Here is a 16282-nt window from a genome sequence, read left to right as displayed (position 1 = left end):
TATATTCCCAACATTCTCACTTTTATTCTCCTTCTTCTCAGTCGGGGTTTGGTGGATTACTCAAACAGAAATCAGTCTTCAAATTCTAAGGTATCGGATCACTGACAAAACCTAAGATCTTTTTTTTTTTTTTTTTTTTTTTGGTCTATAAATATATTGCTGTGGTCTTTTGTTTTTGAAAATCTTCTTCTCTTATAAGCCCCCTAGATTATGCTATTTAGTGAGCAGGTAGCGAAGAAGAAGATTACAATGTACTTGTTATTTGGCAACTTTAGTCTTCCCATTTTGGCTTGTTTTATTTTATTGAATATATAACATGAAAATCATCAATCTACATAGATTCTGTTTTTTTTTTTCAAGTGTGGTTGTGTTTACATGCACTTGTACTAGTAGATGTATATGTAGCTTTCAGTATATTTGCTTTCTTAGTCACCAAACAATTTTTTATACCCAATTTGTAACAAACTTCCAATAAAATGTATAAAACTCGTATTCATGCATGCCTTTTACAATTCTTGTTTTTAGACCAACTAAAAGTTTGTTAGTTAATTTCTATGTACCTTTGTATTATGAGTTTTTTGTTTGGTAGCTTATCTTCTGAATCATGTGCTTTGAATTTCAGATGAGTAATAAGAGATCGGTCGGGAGAGTATTGAGTCTAGATGATGATGAAGCAGAAGATAAGTTTTACAGGCTCAAGGTTCTTTTACCAAACAGCACAAGTGTGACACTCGCACTTACCAACCCTGAACCTAGAATGTCAATGAATAATTTTGTTAACTTGGTGAAAGAGGAATATGAGAAAAGCCTGAACAAATGTGTATTGTCCGGTAAGAAGAGGAAGCGGGTTGATTGGAATTTGGCTGTCAAATATTATCTCGAGTTTAACGGCGAAAAGATTAAAGAAATCGTTCGATTTGACAAGTTTAAGCCTGATTTGTGCAATGTACTCCGTCTTGATGTGAGTCGTTGTTTTTTTTGTTTTTTCATTGTGCTACTTGCTCTGTTACTACACAAACTTATAGCTTTGAGACAGCTTTTGCGGATCTGATTTTAAGTTTCTCAATAATAATACTTGTGATAGTTAACATATATAATTACAAGTTTATGTGTCTTTAAAATACAAGGTTATTACTTAGGTCCGAGTATGAATTTCTTCGTTTTTGTTGGTTTTGTTTATAGATTTGTAAGACGGCGCGTACAGAGAACCCGAGCCAGAGTGAAGAGTACAATCCTTCGGAAGAACAAGTGTTGCTTGGAGATGATAATGAAGAAACTAAGCAAATTTCAATGGTATGTTTCTGTGTACAACTTAGTAGAAATTGGTATAACTCAGATGATTTTGTAACTTGGCACATCTTGATATTGATTGTAGGATTCTGAAGAGGAAACTGAACCATTACGACCCTTGAAAATGTACTTTAGCCCCTCCGATTATTTGAAGCCATTCAAGATAGGAACAAAGTGTTATATTCATCAAGTGGTGAATATTTTGGAGAGTCATCTTTCAAGTGAGGAGAAGAAATGGTTTTGGGAGCATCCACAGTTCAAACATTTCTTCCATATGCATACGGATTCAAATCACAAGGTAATGGCCATGTGGATGCTTCTTCTTCGCACCGCTTGTGTTGATAAGAAGAAGGAATGTTGGTTTGTTGTCAACGGTGTTCCAATCCGCTATTCTCTTCAAGAACTTGCACTCATCTCTGGTTTATACTGCCATTCTTATCCAAAAAACTATAAAGCATTTGGCAGCTTAGGGTTCTCTGGTAAGCATTTTGGTGTTGGTGCAACAGTAACATATGCGAAAGTGAAGACAAAACTACTCTCAATGAAGAAATCTTCGAGAGAGCGTTTGAAAATGGCGGTCCTATTCTTCTTATGCAGCGTCATCATTGGGAAGAGAAAAACAGGGGAAAAAGCAGAGGCTGTGGAAGATTTCTTTCTTAAATCCGTGGAAGATCTAGAATGGTGTAAAACATTCCCATGGGGTCGATTAGCATTTGATAAGAATATGAAAGACATTTTTCATCTCATGGACCACTTTGATGAAGAATTGGGCGCAGCATGGGTGTTTCCTAGCTTCGTGATGCAGGTATGTATTTTGAATGTGTTTATGATATATAAACTGGTTACAACTGGTATAACTTGGTATAACTACTGTTTGAATGTTTTGGTGTTGTCTGTAGCTTCTAGCGTTTGAGACCATCCCAAATCTAATGAACAACTTTAGAAAACATGTTAGAGAAGCAGATCCTGAGTGTCCTAGGATGTGCAAGATGAAGTTCAAACCTAGTAGTATGAAAGGCTTTCCTATTTCGGAGTTGTATGATACTCTTGGTACAACAAAGGTTAGAAATGATTTAATCGTATATTATTACCTTAAATTTTAATTGAGAGTATAGGATACAAATTGTATTTTTTTCATTCACAGGAAATTAAGAGTATCATGCTTCCATCTCCTAGTGAAAAAGAACTTTTGAAGCAAATCATGGATGATGAGGTTGGACATGATGATGTGGATGATATGATTGTTGATGGTTGGACGAAGCGTATAATTAAGGAAAATAAGCCAATATGTTTTGAAGAGCTTCATATCCAAGATGTTAGTAGCCGTGAGATTGAGGCAAATCCAAAGAATGCGAATGTTGTTGGGGTAAGAGTTGGTCGGAAAAAGGTGGCTCTGAAGAAGGTGAGTGAAAAAGGAATTGTTGAGCAGCTACAGAAGCAGTTGGAAGATGGTTTAAACAGAATATATATGAAGATTGATGACATGGATACAAGACTTACATATGTGGAATCATGTGTGAAGAATCTAAAAGAAGCTAAAGATACTAAAGGTGAGAAGGAAGATGGAGAGAAAGAGAAAGAGTTGGAAGAGAATGACTTGGAAGAAGATGAGACTGAAACAGATAAAGAGAAAGAGAAAGAAGATGAGTCAAGTGAGAAGAGAAGCAAGGTGGAGAGGATGTACGGGAGAAAGAGAACACGCACAACAACGGCAAAAGAACAAGAAGAAAAAGGAGAAGAAATTCAAGTCGGTTTTCAAGAAACAAGTGAAAGAGGCAGAAAAAAGGCAAAGTTGACATGGAAGAAAGTGGATATTAAGGGTAAGGAGTCAGATTTTGACAAGGACTAAGAAGAAGTAAAAACTTTTGGTTTGTGTCAAGACTTGGTTAATGTGTGTTTTTTGGTATTATTATCATCTAGGTGTAACTGCGGATCAGGGAAACTCGATTACTACTAACGAAAGGGTGGTTGTTGAACCGTCTTCGAAAGTGGGAAGTTGGAAACTTGCTTCTAATCTCAAGTCCACGCGGCAGTATAATGTTCAGTAAGACTCCTTACATGTGACCTTTCTTTTGTTCCTGCACTTTAAGATCTCAACTTTGATCAATATAATGGTGTGTCTACAGGGTGGGTTCTTCACTTCCTCCTTGCTCTATCTCTTGCGTTGATGAACCATTTTCTGTCTCAGTTTCTTGTAAAGGTAAGCCTTATGCTTTAATTTTGTATAGTAATATGTCTGTGCTGCAAAATCTTAAATAGTGTTACTCCAACTAACTGACATTTTTATAATTTCTACTTTGTTTATGGAACAGAGAAAATTGACAACAGTAGGAAATGTTTTTAGTTACAAACTAACCTGATTTAGAAGAGTACTTTTCTGTAGAATGATAATTTACTTCACAAGCTTTTCATATTTCAGTTAATCCTGGACCTTTGAAGCATGTTGTTGAGAAGTATCCAGAGGCTTTGGAGAATTTGCTTCCAGGTTCTACTGTTCAAAATTATATCTTGGAGGTAAAGGTCTATTTGTTAAGTATTGAATAATTACATCAAATCAAGCTATGTACAATATTTTTTATGCAGGTGTTCGATGGATATAATAACCATGTTGCAGAAGGTACCAATGTTCTGATATGTATTGAGGGCTATTGTATCAATGACTCGATGGGCTTAAACCAAAAGGTGCGAGAATGTTCTGTTTATCACTGAACAAGAATTTAGCAATGTTCTATTTACTCTTCTAAGTTCATTGATGATGTCACAGGTTAATAGTTGTGGCTGCATTGATCTGTCTGGAATACTCCAAGTCACGGCTGGCTATGGGAAAACTAGTAACATCTGCTACCATTCTTTTGTAAGATGTAATAATTCATATCTTCTTATTTTCTAATGTCTTTTTTTTTAATATGTAGTATCTCTCTCGGTTATGTCTGGTATTGATGAGATCTTCAAGAAAGAGTCTCAGACTGAGAGACGAGAGCTCATGCTCTTAACAAAGGTTAGTATATCTGTAACATAGGTTTGATTGTGTCAATGCAGTCTTAGTTTGTTTCTCTTATTCTGTCTTTCTCATTCTGAAATCGTTTGTTTTGATCAGCTGCCTGAATGCTGTGTTGCTGGTTCAAATCTTACAAACCTCATTTTTAAAGTGACGGATTCAGATGGTGTTATGGATACTAGTATCCATCATGATGAAAAATCTGGATGTTTCCATACAATGAGCATTGAAACTGATTCAAGCAGCGATGAGAGTGAAATCAGATATGCCTTTGTCCATGGTTCCTGCAAAGTTCCTACTCTTTCTCTACCTGAGAGGGAGGGTGTCTTTTCTTTCAAGGTTTTCCATTCTCGATTTCCCGAGCTTCATCTGAGCTTAAAGGTAGTAATGTTGTGGACTGAGTTATCTTACAAGTTGCAATATGTTTTTACAATGAGTAGAAAATGCCGGTTGTTGATAACATGTCCTCTTGATTTACAGATTCAGCTTACACCTGCTCAAATACTTCAAAGAGATGAGACATCTTATTCAAGGATGGGTTTAACACCTAAATCAAAGATGGCTTCAACCACATATTCACCGGCTCTCAGTAGCCAAACTGGCCCGAGCCTGAGGGATGTGGCACAGTTCACTGAGGTATATGGCCATCACCATTTAAGCCACAGATATTGATGTTTACATTTCATTTATGCCTAGGAAAAGCAGAACGATTTCTCGAATGATCTAACTTTTGTTTTCCGAGTTAACTTTTGAATTTTCCTGCAGAGCTTTAAAGAAAATCTTATTGGATACAGTGAACACAGAGTGGAAATAGATGAGCGCCTACATTGTTTGGAAGCTGAACAAAACCAGGCTAAGGAAGAGTTGCGTACCTTGCAAGGTAACTATTATCATTTGAAGAAGTTTTGATAACTACGATGGGGATTGAATTTGCATTGATGCTTACCTGCTCATGTTGCCTAAACCTTTATCTCAGCTTCTCTAGAACCTCTCGGTGCTATGTTCCCAGAATGCCTATCCACCAAAGAATCAATGATGAAACAGATTGAAGAGAAGCATCATGACACTGCAGCATCAGTTTTCTGTTGTTTGTACAGAAAGTCACCGCCTCCACAGTCACTGTTTCTGTCAAAGAAAGGAGTATTTGGCCTCGTAGCACTTCTTGGTTCAGTTGCCTCCACCTCCCTTAGCAGGTGACATAAATTTATACCCACAGTGTTACTACTGATCATAGTGGCCAAAACTTTTGTATCTGAAGTCATTTGGTATGCAGGGTGTTATCTGAATATTTGGGAGAAGACATGTTGCTCGCTTTGGTATGCAAATCGGCACAAATTGGACCTAATAATGCTGAGTTTCTCAGGCTTCAGTCCAATCATCGGTTTCATGTTCTATGTCTTGATGCAATCAGGTATTTGTCAACATATCGATAGCTAAACCTTAGAGTCGTTTCTGACAGAATCATAAGTGATCTTTTCAAACACGCAGACCTTGGAAGGATGGACTTTTGGAGAACGATCCTCAGAAGAAATTAGCCATGGATGACCCAAAGCTGCCCGATGGAGATCCCATACCGGGTTTCAAGGGCTATGCCGTGAACATGATTGATTTGGCTCCAGAGGAGCTCACTGTTCAAACTTACTCAGGATACGGGCTTAGAGAGACTTTGTTCTATAATCTCTTTGGGAATTTACAGGTATAGAGACCCAAAAGCAAGTTAAAGCAGCTCTTCCACACATCAATGGTGGTGGTGCAGTCTCTTTAGATGGTTTTATCGCAAAAGATAACGGATTCATATATTCCGGGTGCAGGTACTTGACCTTTTCTTGATCCTTGTATCCGTTTTAGTTCTTGAATTTAAACTGTAAAGCTCAAAACTCGAGTTTTATTCCTTGCATCTGTATTTACTGCGGATGATATGATTTATGGTTTTTGGATCAGCATACCGGAATTTCATTTCCCGATTACACTAAAGGAGGATGAAGAAGTGAAGCTGAGAAAAATGGAAGCAGCAAGAGATAAAGTGAGAATGGCAGCGAAGAAGATAGAGGAGGAGAAGTGTTCAATGCGTAAGGTAGACAAGAAAATGAAGAAAACAAATGAAAAATATCACAATGTCACAAACTCATTAGAGCTAATCCAGTCTCAGTCTTTAGAGTAATGAGAGTAAAACTGGACCTAAAACGATTCAAACAGTTTGTTTACCTGTTGGTTATCGGTTTGGTTTTTGTGTTTTTGGATTAGTCACTTTTGTTCTGAAATTTCATTTTCTTTTTCGGTTAATGGTATTTTGTTCACCAATTTTCTATTTCAAAAGTTTGTTTTTGATCTTGCTGCTATGATCTTTTTAAATAACTAGATTTTTTGAACCATAACGAACATATTATAAGAAAATAGCCATGGTAGCAAAACCAAACTTTTAAAATATCACCAATCCAACAGACAAAAAGAGAATACTAGTGGGCAAAAAGTGAAGGAAAATTTATCATTTCACATCGTAATTTTTTGTTTAATTGAAAAAGTGCAAATGAAATGATGGGTCAACTATAAATAAAATAAAGATTTTGTAATTGAACTAAGAAAATAAAACTCTGTGGATCATGACGAAAGTTAGAAAAGTTAGGCACATGTAGTTTCAGTGTTGTCATGTTTTTTTTTATGTAAGAGTAGGAAGCTCTCTTATAGGACGGGTATGATCAGCTGACAAGTTCCAAACCCTATAAAAAGTGATGTACATTGTGGAATCTGGTAGCTTGACGATGATGAATGTGATATATCTCTTTCATAGTTACGTTTTCATGGTAATTGTTAAAATTTTCATAAACAATCGAGTTCATTTTTATCGGAATCATAATAATTACTACAAAAATGAGCATACGTATAAATGTAATTATCAATCATCTGTAAGAAAATTTGTATTAGTTAGTTTAAGAAATATATTAGCGACTTTTTTTTTGGTCACAAGAGTGTCCATTTTATTTATATCAAACATCAAACTAAGGTCCAAGACAAACACATCAAGCGAAGGTGTAAGACAAAATTTCTTATGAAATATATAATTAACTTTTTTAAAATTGGTGTATTTTCAGAAGTGAATAATATTTTAGGTTATTTTTATATCAAAAACTGCCTCTCATATTTATAATTTTTTAAAAGATTATTTGCCAACAACCACCACAAGTGTCAACAAAAGGAAATTAAAAAGTGAGGTGGGACTTGAAAACAGTACTACTCTAATATTTTTTTTGTTTGTCATAAATAGAAGGTCGAGGAAACATTGCTATATAGTTTATAGTACACGATATAAAAATATATTTTCAAAACCGACATAACATCGGGATCCATCTGCGCATGGACGGACACAAACCTAACCCGATGTTGGGAAGCTCGTCACAAATTTGTTCTTCTATTTAAATAACTCTCATTTTGCCCTTTTCCTCTTCCAACACCATTATTCAATTATTCAAGATCGAGACAAGTGAAGAGTCGACAAGAACATATAGAGATTCATCCATATCTTGGTTAGTTATTTTTGATCTTATTTTTTTTGTTTCTTCGATTCACCATTGCTGAGAAAATCTTTCATCTCTATCCAATGTTTTTTTTTTCTATCACTTCCATGTTTTGGTTTTCTGTTTCGTAATTTTTAGTCCACCTCAAGATATATGTAAAGGAATTCACTGTTTTCCTCTCTCTTTTTTTCGAAATGGAGGTTTATGAGCTTGAAGTTTATCCCATCTTGGGTTTTCTTCAAGAAAGAGTCAAAATATGTCCGTGTTTCCAGGAATCTTCTGATAAGATTTAGTATAATTCGGTTAAATATTAGAAAAAACAAACAAACCAAAGCAAAACCATTCTTTAAAACTGACTCAATTGAGTTCTTTAGTGCTATAGACTGAATTGAACCGTTTGATTTTTGTTTTTCTTCTAATTGAGTGTATAGTTTCCAACATTCCATTAATCATTCAATGGAATTTGGCTTTGGTTTTGGTTTCAATCGAAATCAAGTTATTTCAGATTAGAGATTACAAATTGGATCATATCCGGTTTGGTCCATCTCGGTTCGATTTTGGTGGGTGTTTAATTAGTTGGTAGCCATTAGATATTTAGAACTGTTTTTTTGTTTCTTGTGTCACTTTTGGTGATTTAGAGTCTAAGGAGAGGAGATGGCAAATTTGATTTCTTACTAAAAATCAAAGACCACACCTAATAAACTTATTTATAGCAAATAAATTATAAAAGTCAATAGCTGCAAGTTTTTTTTTTTTTCATTTTTACTATTTAAATACTTATAGAGAAAATAATTAATTTTAAAACGTCATATTGCTGCGTGGCCGGTTTGATTAAACAACATTTTTGTTATTAATTATACAAAAAGATCGCGAGAAGTAAACAACAAGATGAAAATACTGCTTCTAAATTAGATATGTCTAAGTTTGTTTACACGACGTACATTGAGTATGATTACGTATAGATCTAAAAAACAGGTAATGAGAATTTGGAGGCTCCACACATAACAAAATCAAAATGGTCCATAAATTAATACATTAATTAGAAATGTCATAGAAAAGCCAAATGCACCAAAACCTTCCTTAGGCATTAGTTGATCATTATTAATGATTCATTAATTAACCAACTAGGCTCATGTAGTTTTCAAATATATACTATATTAGATTTGAGGTTCCAAGTTCAAGATTCGCTTTGCCTGGTCAAAGACAGGCTCTGATATGTACCAAATTAAATGCTAGTATGGTTGAGGATTTTACGTGGCTTTTTTGGAACAAAACGAGATTTAAATATACTATATAGTCTCTAGATATTAGTGTAAGTGTAATCAAGCCCTTTTTGTTTTATTTATTAGTAAAACACATATAAATTGCCTACATTGAAAAAAGCAACAAAAGGTTGTCTCAATCTCGTGATTATTGATTTTTGATAAAGCATCACTTTTTAATGTGGTCCCATGGCCATTCATATTGTAACTCTTCTCTTAGTTCTCTATCCTTTTCGTTCAAAATCCATTCTAGTCTCTCTTCACTTAAAAATGTACTCACCAAAACAACTTAAATCATGTTGGGTCTGATTGGTAACACAAAACTTTAGCTGTTAGCTGGAGCGGTAAACTGTTACGAAATAGTACAAAACTGTCTAAAAGAGCTGTACAGAAAAGTTTAGAATAAAACTTTTTGTAACGTTTTTGATAAAGTTTTTTTGAATGGTAACTGTCAAAGTTGTACAGTTTGTACAACTTTGATAATGAGTTACCATTCAAAGCCGTTATTTATTCAACCTATCCGGCTTCTTATTATGTTCCTAAACTTACGACATGGTTGTATTACTCGCTTAAATGTGTTCTTGTGATTGAGTTGGACATAGGTTCAAGCTTATTTGGAAAAGAAAAGAAAACATCTTTGTAGATATTTACTAGAGTACATTGACTGATTCATGTATATACGTGGACCAACGTCGATTAGATTTGATATTGATCCGGTATTTGTATTTATGTATTATCTATATGTATGCATATATCATAGGAGACTTTGATCATTTATCTATGTTATTAGGGATAATAAAATTAGGAGTAAACTAATTATCTCTTATATCTATACACCTAGTCATTAGCGTGGCTAATACGGCGACTTGCCTACACCTTCTGTGAATTATATAATATTTGGTTTCATTACGTTTATTGTGAATCATTACTAAATTATAGATTAAATAGGGAAAACGCTGTTTTTGTTCTAATTTTGGCTACTTCTGTTAATGAATTGATTGTTTAGGGAGAGCTTACTAGCTGTCGTGAAAGCTACAACTATTTTAATGGCTAACTTTGCCACCTATATCCTATGTATTTATTATGTAAAAAAAAAAATGTATAAACCAATGACATAATCGTTCGTATAGCCGTCGACTTCTATTGTATATTTGCTCAAACGTCGACCCTTTCAAAATTTTAATATCGATGTTTGTCAAACTCTTGCAGATTTTGATGAATTCGACGCTAGATTGCCTTTAACGAAATTCAAATGTTACATATACATAGACGATATATATATACATGCATTAGATGTACATGATTAGTGCTCATCTACATTAATATTTCATGTATGTATATGTAATTAAATATTGAATTTCATTAGAAACATTTTGGTAATCTCGTGAGTTTGCCAAAATATGTTTACTTTGTTTGAGTTTGACCACAAAAAAAACACTAGAAAAGTCAATAACGTGACAAACTAAACAAGTTGCCTATTATTAATTGCACTCGATCTTAATTGGTTTGTTCTAGGACCATTTTTAGTAGAAGTAAAACCAGCGAAAACGAATGTAGGATTCAGTCGAAGGGTGTTTTATAAAATCATCAAATTATTAGGAACAATGAAATATCTGTAAATTAACCAAGATTATTTGCGTTTGGTTGTAGCGTGAGAAAAGCAAAGGCTAATAACAGTTGAGAGAAGGGTGTGTTTGTATGGGCTGCTCTGTATCGAAGAAGAAGAAGAAGAATGCAATGCGACCACCGGGATATGAGGATCCCGAGCTTCTTGCATCCGTCACGCCATGTTAGTTTTTAGTTTAAAATCTTATTAGTAAGACAATCTTTAAATGTTACAATAGCATGTTGTAGAGTTTGGTAAACTTTTTCAAATTTTATTTTACTTGTAATGGGAGGGACAATAGTCACGGTAGAAGAAGTGGAGGCTTTGTATGAACTGTTCAAGAAGCTAAGCAGCTCAATTATCGATGATGGTCTTATTCATAAGGTTTCTTCTTTCACTCTAAAAGGTCCATATGTAGACAGCAATTAGGTAATCTATATAGCTTAATTAGAGTTTAAAAGTTTGATGTTGCAGGAAGAATTTCAGCTGGCTTTATTCAGAAATAGGAACCGGAGGAATCTCTTCGCTGATCGGGTACATATAGTAACTACCTAGCTAGAACAAGTGACATTATTGAAAACATATGTAAATTTAAACAAAGTTCTGTTTTATAATATGCAGATATTTGATGTATTTGATGTGAAGCGAAATGGAGTGATCGAGTTTGGTGAATTTGTCCGGTCCTTAGGTGTCTTCCATCCAAGCGCGCCGGTCCATGAAAAAGTCAAATGTCATTCTTCTAGCCCCAAAAATTGTTTCATATTCATTCTATGTGAATTTACTTGATATTCTTTTCTTAATTGGCTAACTAACAAAGAATTTTCTCATGAATTTGCAGTTGCTTTCAAGTTGTACGATTTACGACAAACTGGATTCATCGAGCGAGAAGAAGTGAGTCCATTTACGGATACTTTGTTTTGGTACCCTCCAGATTAAACAGTTTTACTCCACTAACGTTTATGTGTGTTGATCTAACATGTATATACCATAATGAATTACATTTTGATTAGTTGAAAGAGATGGTAGTAGCGCTTCTTCACGAATCCGAACTAGTTCTTTCCGAAGATATGATTGAAGTAATGGTGGATAAGGTAATCACTCCCACACCGATGCACATTTGTTTACTAGATATTAATTCCAATACTGAAGATGATATGATAAAGAATTTATAAGGAAATGGTGGTATATATTTGCAGGCTTTCGTGCAAGCAGACCGCAAAAACGACGGAAAAATCGATATAGATGAATGGAAAGACTTTGTATCCTTGAATCCATCGCTCATCAAGAACATGACTTTGCCATATCTAAAGTGAGTTCATAATTTACACCGTGACCAACTTTGATCCAAACCAACTGCTTTGATTGTTGCATTGAATCAAATTGACTAATCAGAAGATTCTTGGTAAATGTAGGGACATAAATAGGACGTTTCCAAGTTTCGTTTCATCTTGTGAAGAGGAAGAAATGGAATTGCAAAACGTATCTTCCTAATATAAGCCATGCAAGGAAAGATAAATATACATAAAACGAATATTTTTGTACAATATCTTAAAAGAGGAAGATAGAGATGTAAGCTAGGATTTGGAAATAAACCGATCTTGATAACGATATTGGACTTGCCTTGTGTACTGTATATATTTAGTTATTTACATAGCGACTCTCCATCTCACATACATAATTACTAATTAAATATTTACAAATCTAGTCTATTATTGCTTCATTGTTGTATATACCAAAATATATGATCCACCTTTTGCGGATATTCATATTTTTGTTACATGAAAATATTCGTGTTTTTTTTAGAATAACAATAAAAAATTTGTACACACATGGTTTATTATTGTAGATAATATTAATATATATCAAACGAAATTTTAAAAGTAGATGATTTATGAAAATAATTTTTGCTTATTTTAATTAGTTCTTGAGTAAAATTATTTATACATTCTAGATATTAAATAATGTTGAATTTTTAATTGAATAAACACTTTATTATATATAAAAATTGAAAAACAAAGCAAGCCGAGGAATCTCTCTCTAATCTATCTCCAAGACGGACCAAACCAGTTTTAGTTCTATCTCTCAATCTCTCTGATCAGCTCCATTTCCAATGTAAGCCCACCAACTTCAACTCTAATCTCCATCTTCCTCTTCCTCTTCAAATTCGTTTAGTTCAACAAGTTCCCATCTTTCCAGTGTCAATCGACGATTCCTTTTTCCGTTAATACGCATGTATTTGATTCTTATTGCTGAGGAATTGAAGAACCATTTTGATCATTGTTGTACCCATTGATGTCAAATTCAAGATATAATTGATTACTGTTTGTTAATCTTCGTTGACGTGATAAAGTTGACTCCTTTTTGTGTAGTGCAATTCAAAGGTAATGAAGATTCTTGTTGATGGTTATTTTGCAGTTTGTTGGAAAGTAGATACCTTTGAGAATCTAAAGGATCTCCCTTTATGGCGGATAAGGACGTTCCTTTTGGGGTTGAAGATATTGTTCAGACGCCTTTACCTGGTTATGTAGCTCCAACTGCAGTTAGCTTTAGTCCTGATGATTCTTTGATCACTTATTTGTTTAGCCCTGAAAAGAATTTGAAAAGGAGGGTGTATGCTTTTGATGTCAATAAAGGGGAATCTAATTTGGTTTTTAGTCCTCCTGATGGTGGAGTTGATGAGAGTAACATTTCACCTGAAGAGAAGTTGAGGAGGGAGAGGTTGCGGGAGCGTGGTTTAGGTGTAACTCGGTATGAATGGGTCAAGACTAACTCAAAGATGAGATTCATTGTGGTTCCTTTACCTGCCGGGGTATGTTCTGTTTTTTCCTTGCTTCTATAATCGACACTATGTTCTTCGTTAGTTTCTTGAAACCTGTGGAAATTTTACTGGAATTGTGTTACTTTTTAGAGAACAAAGATGAATTTGAACTGAATCTGGTAGGAACTAGAATGTGATGGAAGGAGAACTTATTAGGGGCATTTGACCATGTGGTTTGTTGAGAGCCTATAGGCTTGGGAGGGTTAGGAGATCTCTTAGGGTTTCGTTGATCCAAAGATATTAAAGAGGACTTGTGCTTGTTCGTCATAATCCAGAGTCTGAATCTTATCAGCTGAATTAGTGATCTTTCTTACATGTAGCATTCTTTTTTTAATGTCTTGAAATAATCTAAACTCTGATTGGGTTACCTTTTTGTATGTTTTGTGTTGTGACCATGGTTAGGTGTATATGAAGGACCTTTCTTCATCACCAAATCCGGAGCTCATAGTTCCAAGTTCACCCACTTCTCCAATTATTGATCCTCGTCTATCTCCTAATGGCTTATTTCTTGCATACGTAAGAGAATCCGAGTTGCATGTCCTCAATTTGTTAAAAAACCAGACACAACAGTTAACTAGCGGTGCCAATGGAAGTACTTTGGTAAGTAAAGCTTTTGCTACATGACTGTTCTTGTGGTCTAATCAACATACTCTCAGGAGAATAACTGTGATTTGTTTTGTTGTTGCAGAGTCATGGCCTTGCTGAGTACATAGCTCAGGTGAGAAACTTTTCCCTGAAAACTTCTCCATTTTATTTGTTCATTCTACAAATTGAATGTTATATCAGAAATAATTTCTTGCAACTTTTTCTATTTCAGGAGGAGATGGATCGGAGAAATGGGTATTGGTGGTCATTAGATAGCAAGTTTATCGCCTATACAGAAGTTGACTCCTCACAGATTCCTTTGTTCAGAATAATGCATCAGGGAAAACGTTCGGTTGGTTCAGAGGCGCAAGAAGATCATGCTTATCCTTTTGCAGGAGCTCTCAATTCTACACTTCGTCTCGGGGTAGTTTCTTCAGCTGGTGGTGGAAAGACGACTTGGATGAATCTTGTGTGCGGAGGAAGAGGCAATACAGAGGACGAGTATCTTGGTAGAGTCAACTGGCTGCCCGGGAATGTCCTCATAGTGCAGGTTCTGAATAGGTCGCAGAGTAAACTGAAAATCATCAGCTTTGACATAAACACTGGTCAAGGAAACGTACTGTTGACGGAAGAATCCGACACGTGGGTGACTTTACATGACTGTTTTACTCCTCTGGAGAAAGTCCCTTCATCGAGAGGTTCAGGAGGATTCATTTGGGCCAGTGAGAGGACTGGTTTTAGACATTTGTATCTTTATGAGTCTGATGGGACATGCCTTGGAGCTATTACTAGCGGTGAATGGATGGTTGAGCAAATAGCAGGTGTAAATGAGCCGATGAGTCTGGTGTATTTCACAGGAACCCTTGATGGACCACTTGAGACTAATCTTTACTGCGCAAAATTGGAAGCTGGGAATACATCTCGGTGTCAACCCATGAGACTTACACATGGGAAAGGAAAACATATCGTTGTGCTCGATCACCAGATGAAGAACTTCGTTGACATTCATGATTCAGTTGATTCGCCTCCGCGGGTTTCTCTTTGCTCTCTGAGTGACGGAACTGTACTCAAGATTCTCTACGAGCAGACATCTCCTATACAGATACTGAAAAGCCTTAAACTAGAGCCTCCAGAGTTTGTTCAAATACAAGCAAATGACGGAAAGACAACACTGTATGGCGCGGTTTACAAACCCGACAGTTCGAAATTTGGTCCTCCTCCATATAAAACAATGATTAACGTTTATGGAGGTCCCAGCGTTCAGTTGGTCTATGATTCTTGGATTAATACAGTCGACATGAGGACACAGTATCTGAGAAGCAGAGGCATCTTAGTTTGGAAGGTTCTACAAATTCTTTTTCTTCTCTCTTTTTTACTCAGGAAAATGTTGAATAAGGTTTACTCAAAGATGATGCTTTAGAATTGAAATGTTATCACTGATTTGTGCAGCTTGATAACAGAGGAACTGCACGGCGTGGGCTGAAATTTGAATCTTGGATGAAGCATAACTGTGGATATGTTGATGCAGAAGATCAAGTAACTGGGGCCAAATGGCTAATCGAGCAAGGTCTGGCTAAACCAGACCACATTGGAGTGTATGGTTGGAGTTACGGTGGGTACCTTTCAGCTACACTCTTGACCCGATACCCTGAGATCTTTAACTGCGCTGTCTCGGGTGCTCCTGTTACATCTTGGGATGGCTATGACTCGTTCTACACGGAGAAGTACATGGGTCTTCCCACGGAGGAGGAGCGCTACCTAAAGAGCTCGGTAATGCACCATGTCGGGAACTTGACCGATAAGCAGAAGCTGATGTTAGTACACGGAATGATCGATGAGAATGTGCATTTCAGACACACGGCTAGGCTTGTGAACGCGCTTGTTGAAGCGGGAAAGCGGTACGAGTTGTTGATATTTCCCGATGAACGGCATATGCCACGGAAGAAGAAAGACCGGATATATATGGAACAGAGGATTTGGGAGTTTATAGAGAAGAACTTATGAAGATACTTTCACAGAACCTGTTGTTGCTTTTGCTTTTTGTCACATTCTTTTTCATTTCTTTACATGGTATATAAATTATATATCATGCCTATTGAATTGGTTAACACTTTTTATTTTACAATCATACATGGTTCTTCTCGGTTTAGGTTTCTATTCAATTATCATTATGAGGCTTCATGAGTCTGCCTATTTCGTGTTAGAATTTTT

The 16282-nt window shown here is 35.6% G+C and overlaps 3 protein-coding genes, 1 long non-coding RNA gene and 1 other non-coding gene across 16 annotated transcripts; 4 read left to right on the top strand and 1 right to left on the bottom strand.

Annotated features, from left to right (window-relative positions):
* The first annotated feature begins 77 nt into the window (after positions 1–77).
* AT5G03725 lies at positions 78–955 on the top strand. Its single transcript, NR_144234.1, has 2 exons — positions 78–90; positions 623–955. It is a non-coding gene; the product is annotated as an uncharacterized misc_RNA (transcript).
* A 1295-nt stretch (positions 956–2250) lies between these two features.
* On the top strand, positions 2251–6571 carry AT5G24275 (En/Spm-like transposon). Of its 4 annotated transcripts, NM_001343864.1 has the most exons (15): positions 2251–2351; positions 2435–3110; positions 3211–3334; positions 3417–3490; positions 3710–3804; positions 3874–3972; positions 4055–4121; positions 4203–4288; positions 4388–4669; positions 4769–4924; positions 5054–5168; positions 5265–5481; positions 5562–5699; positions 5777–6099; positions 6230–6571. In NM_001343864.1, exons 1-14 carry the CDS (start codon positions 2271–2273, stop codon positions 5988–5990), a joined length of 2424 nt encoding a protein of 807 aa, NP_001331299.1. In that variant the 5' UTR covers positions 2251–2270; the 3' UTR covers positions 5991–6099; positions 6230–6571. The 4 variants fall into 4 exon arrangements, with proteins under 4 accessions (NP_001331299.1, NP_001331300.1, NP_001331301.1 ...); NM_001343865.1 differs by lacking the exon at positions 2251–2351 and having other exon boundaries at positions 2877–3110; NM_001343866.1 differs by lacking the exon at positions 2251–2351 and having other exon boundaries at positions 2973–3110.
* AT5G03715 lies at positions 5828–6356 on the bottom strand. The gene is made up of 2 exons (NR_142705.1): positions 6234–6356; positions 5828–6183 (listed from the first exon to the last, which is right to left on the bottom strand). It is a non-coding gene; the product is annotated as an other RNA (long non-coding RNA).
* A 925-nt stretch (positions 6572–7496) lies between the features above and the next one.
* On the top strand, positions 7497–12512 carry SOS3 (Calcium-binding EF-hand family protein). Of its 5 annotated transcripts, none has more exons than NM_001203448.2 (9): positions 7497–7809; positions 10713–10851; positions 10970–11052; positions 11143–11202; positions 11290–11398; positions 11507–11559; positions 11679–11759; positions 11865–11977; positions 12081–12457. In NM_001203448.2, exons 2-9 carry the CDS (start codon positions 10761–10763, stop codon positions 12157–12159), a joined length of 669 nt encoding a protein of 222 aa, NP_001190377.1. In that variant the 5' UTR covers positions 7497–7809; positions 10713–10760; the 3' UTR covers positions 12160–12457. The 5 variants fall into 5 exon arrangements, with proteins under 5 accessions (NP_001190377.1, NP_001331303.1, NP_001331304.1 ...); NM_122333.6 differs by lacking the exon at positions 7497–7809 and adding an exon at positions 10235–10615 and having other exon boundaries at positions 12081–12406; NM_001343862.1 differs by having other exon boundaries at positions 7583–10851; positions 12081–12512.
* Positions 12513–12645: 133 nt separating this feature from the next.
* Positions 12646–16256, top strand: AT5G24260 (prolyl oligopeptidase family protein). Of its 5 annotated transcripts, none has more exons than NM_122332.4 (6): positions 12646–12780; positions 13084–13477; positions 13889–14086; positions 14175–14204; positions 14304–15413; positions 15521–16256. In NM_122332.4, the coding sequence occupies exons 2-6, from the start codon at positions 13130–13132 to the stop codon at positions 16073–16075; spliced, it is 2241 nt and encodes a 746-aa protein (NP_197814.1). In that variant the 5' UTR covers positions 12646–12780; positions 13084–13129; the 3' UTR covers positions 16076–16256. The 5 variants fall into 5 exon arrangements, with proteins under 5 accessions (NP_197814.1, NP_001332760.1, NP_001332763.1 ...); NM_001343858.1 differs by having other exon boundaries at positions 12680–12947; positions 15521–16252; NM_001343859.1 differs by having other exon boundaries at positions 12780–12900; positions 15521–16218.
* Positions 16257–16282: the final 26 nt, after the last annotated feature.

This window comes from Arabidopsis thaliana, chromosome 5, assembly GCF_000001735.4.
Source record: "Arabidopsis thaliana chromosome 5, partial sequence".
Lineage (NCBI taxonomy): Eukaryota > Viridiplantae > Streptophyta > Magnoliopsida > Brassicales > Brassicaceae > Arabidopsis > Arabidopsis thaliana.
Note: the sequence above shows the minus strand (reverse complement) of the source record. Positions and strands in the feature narration are given on the sequence as shown.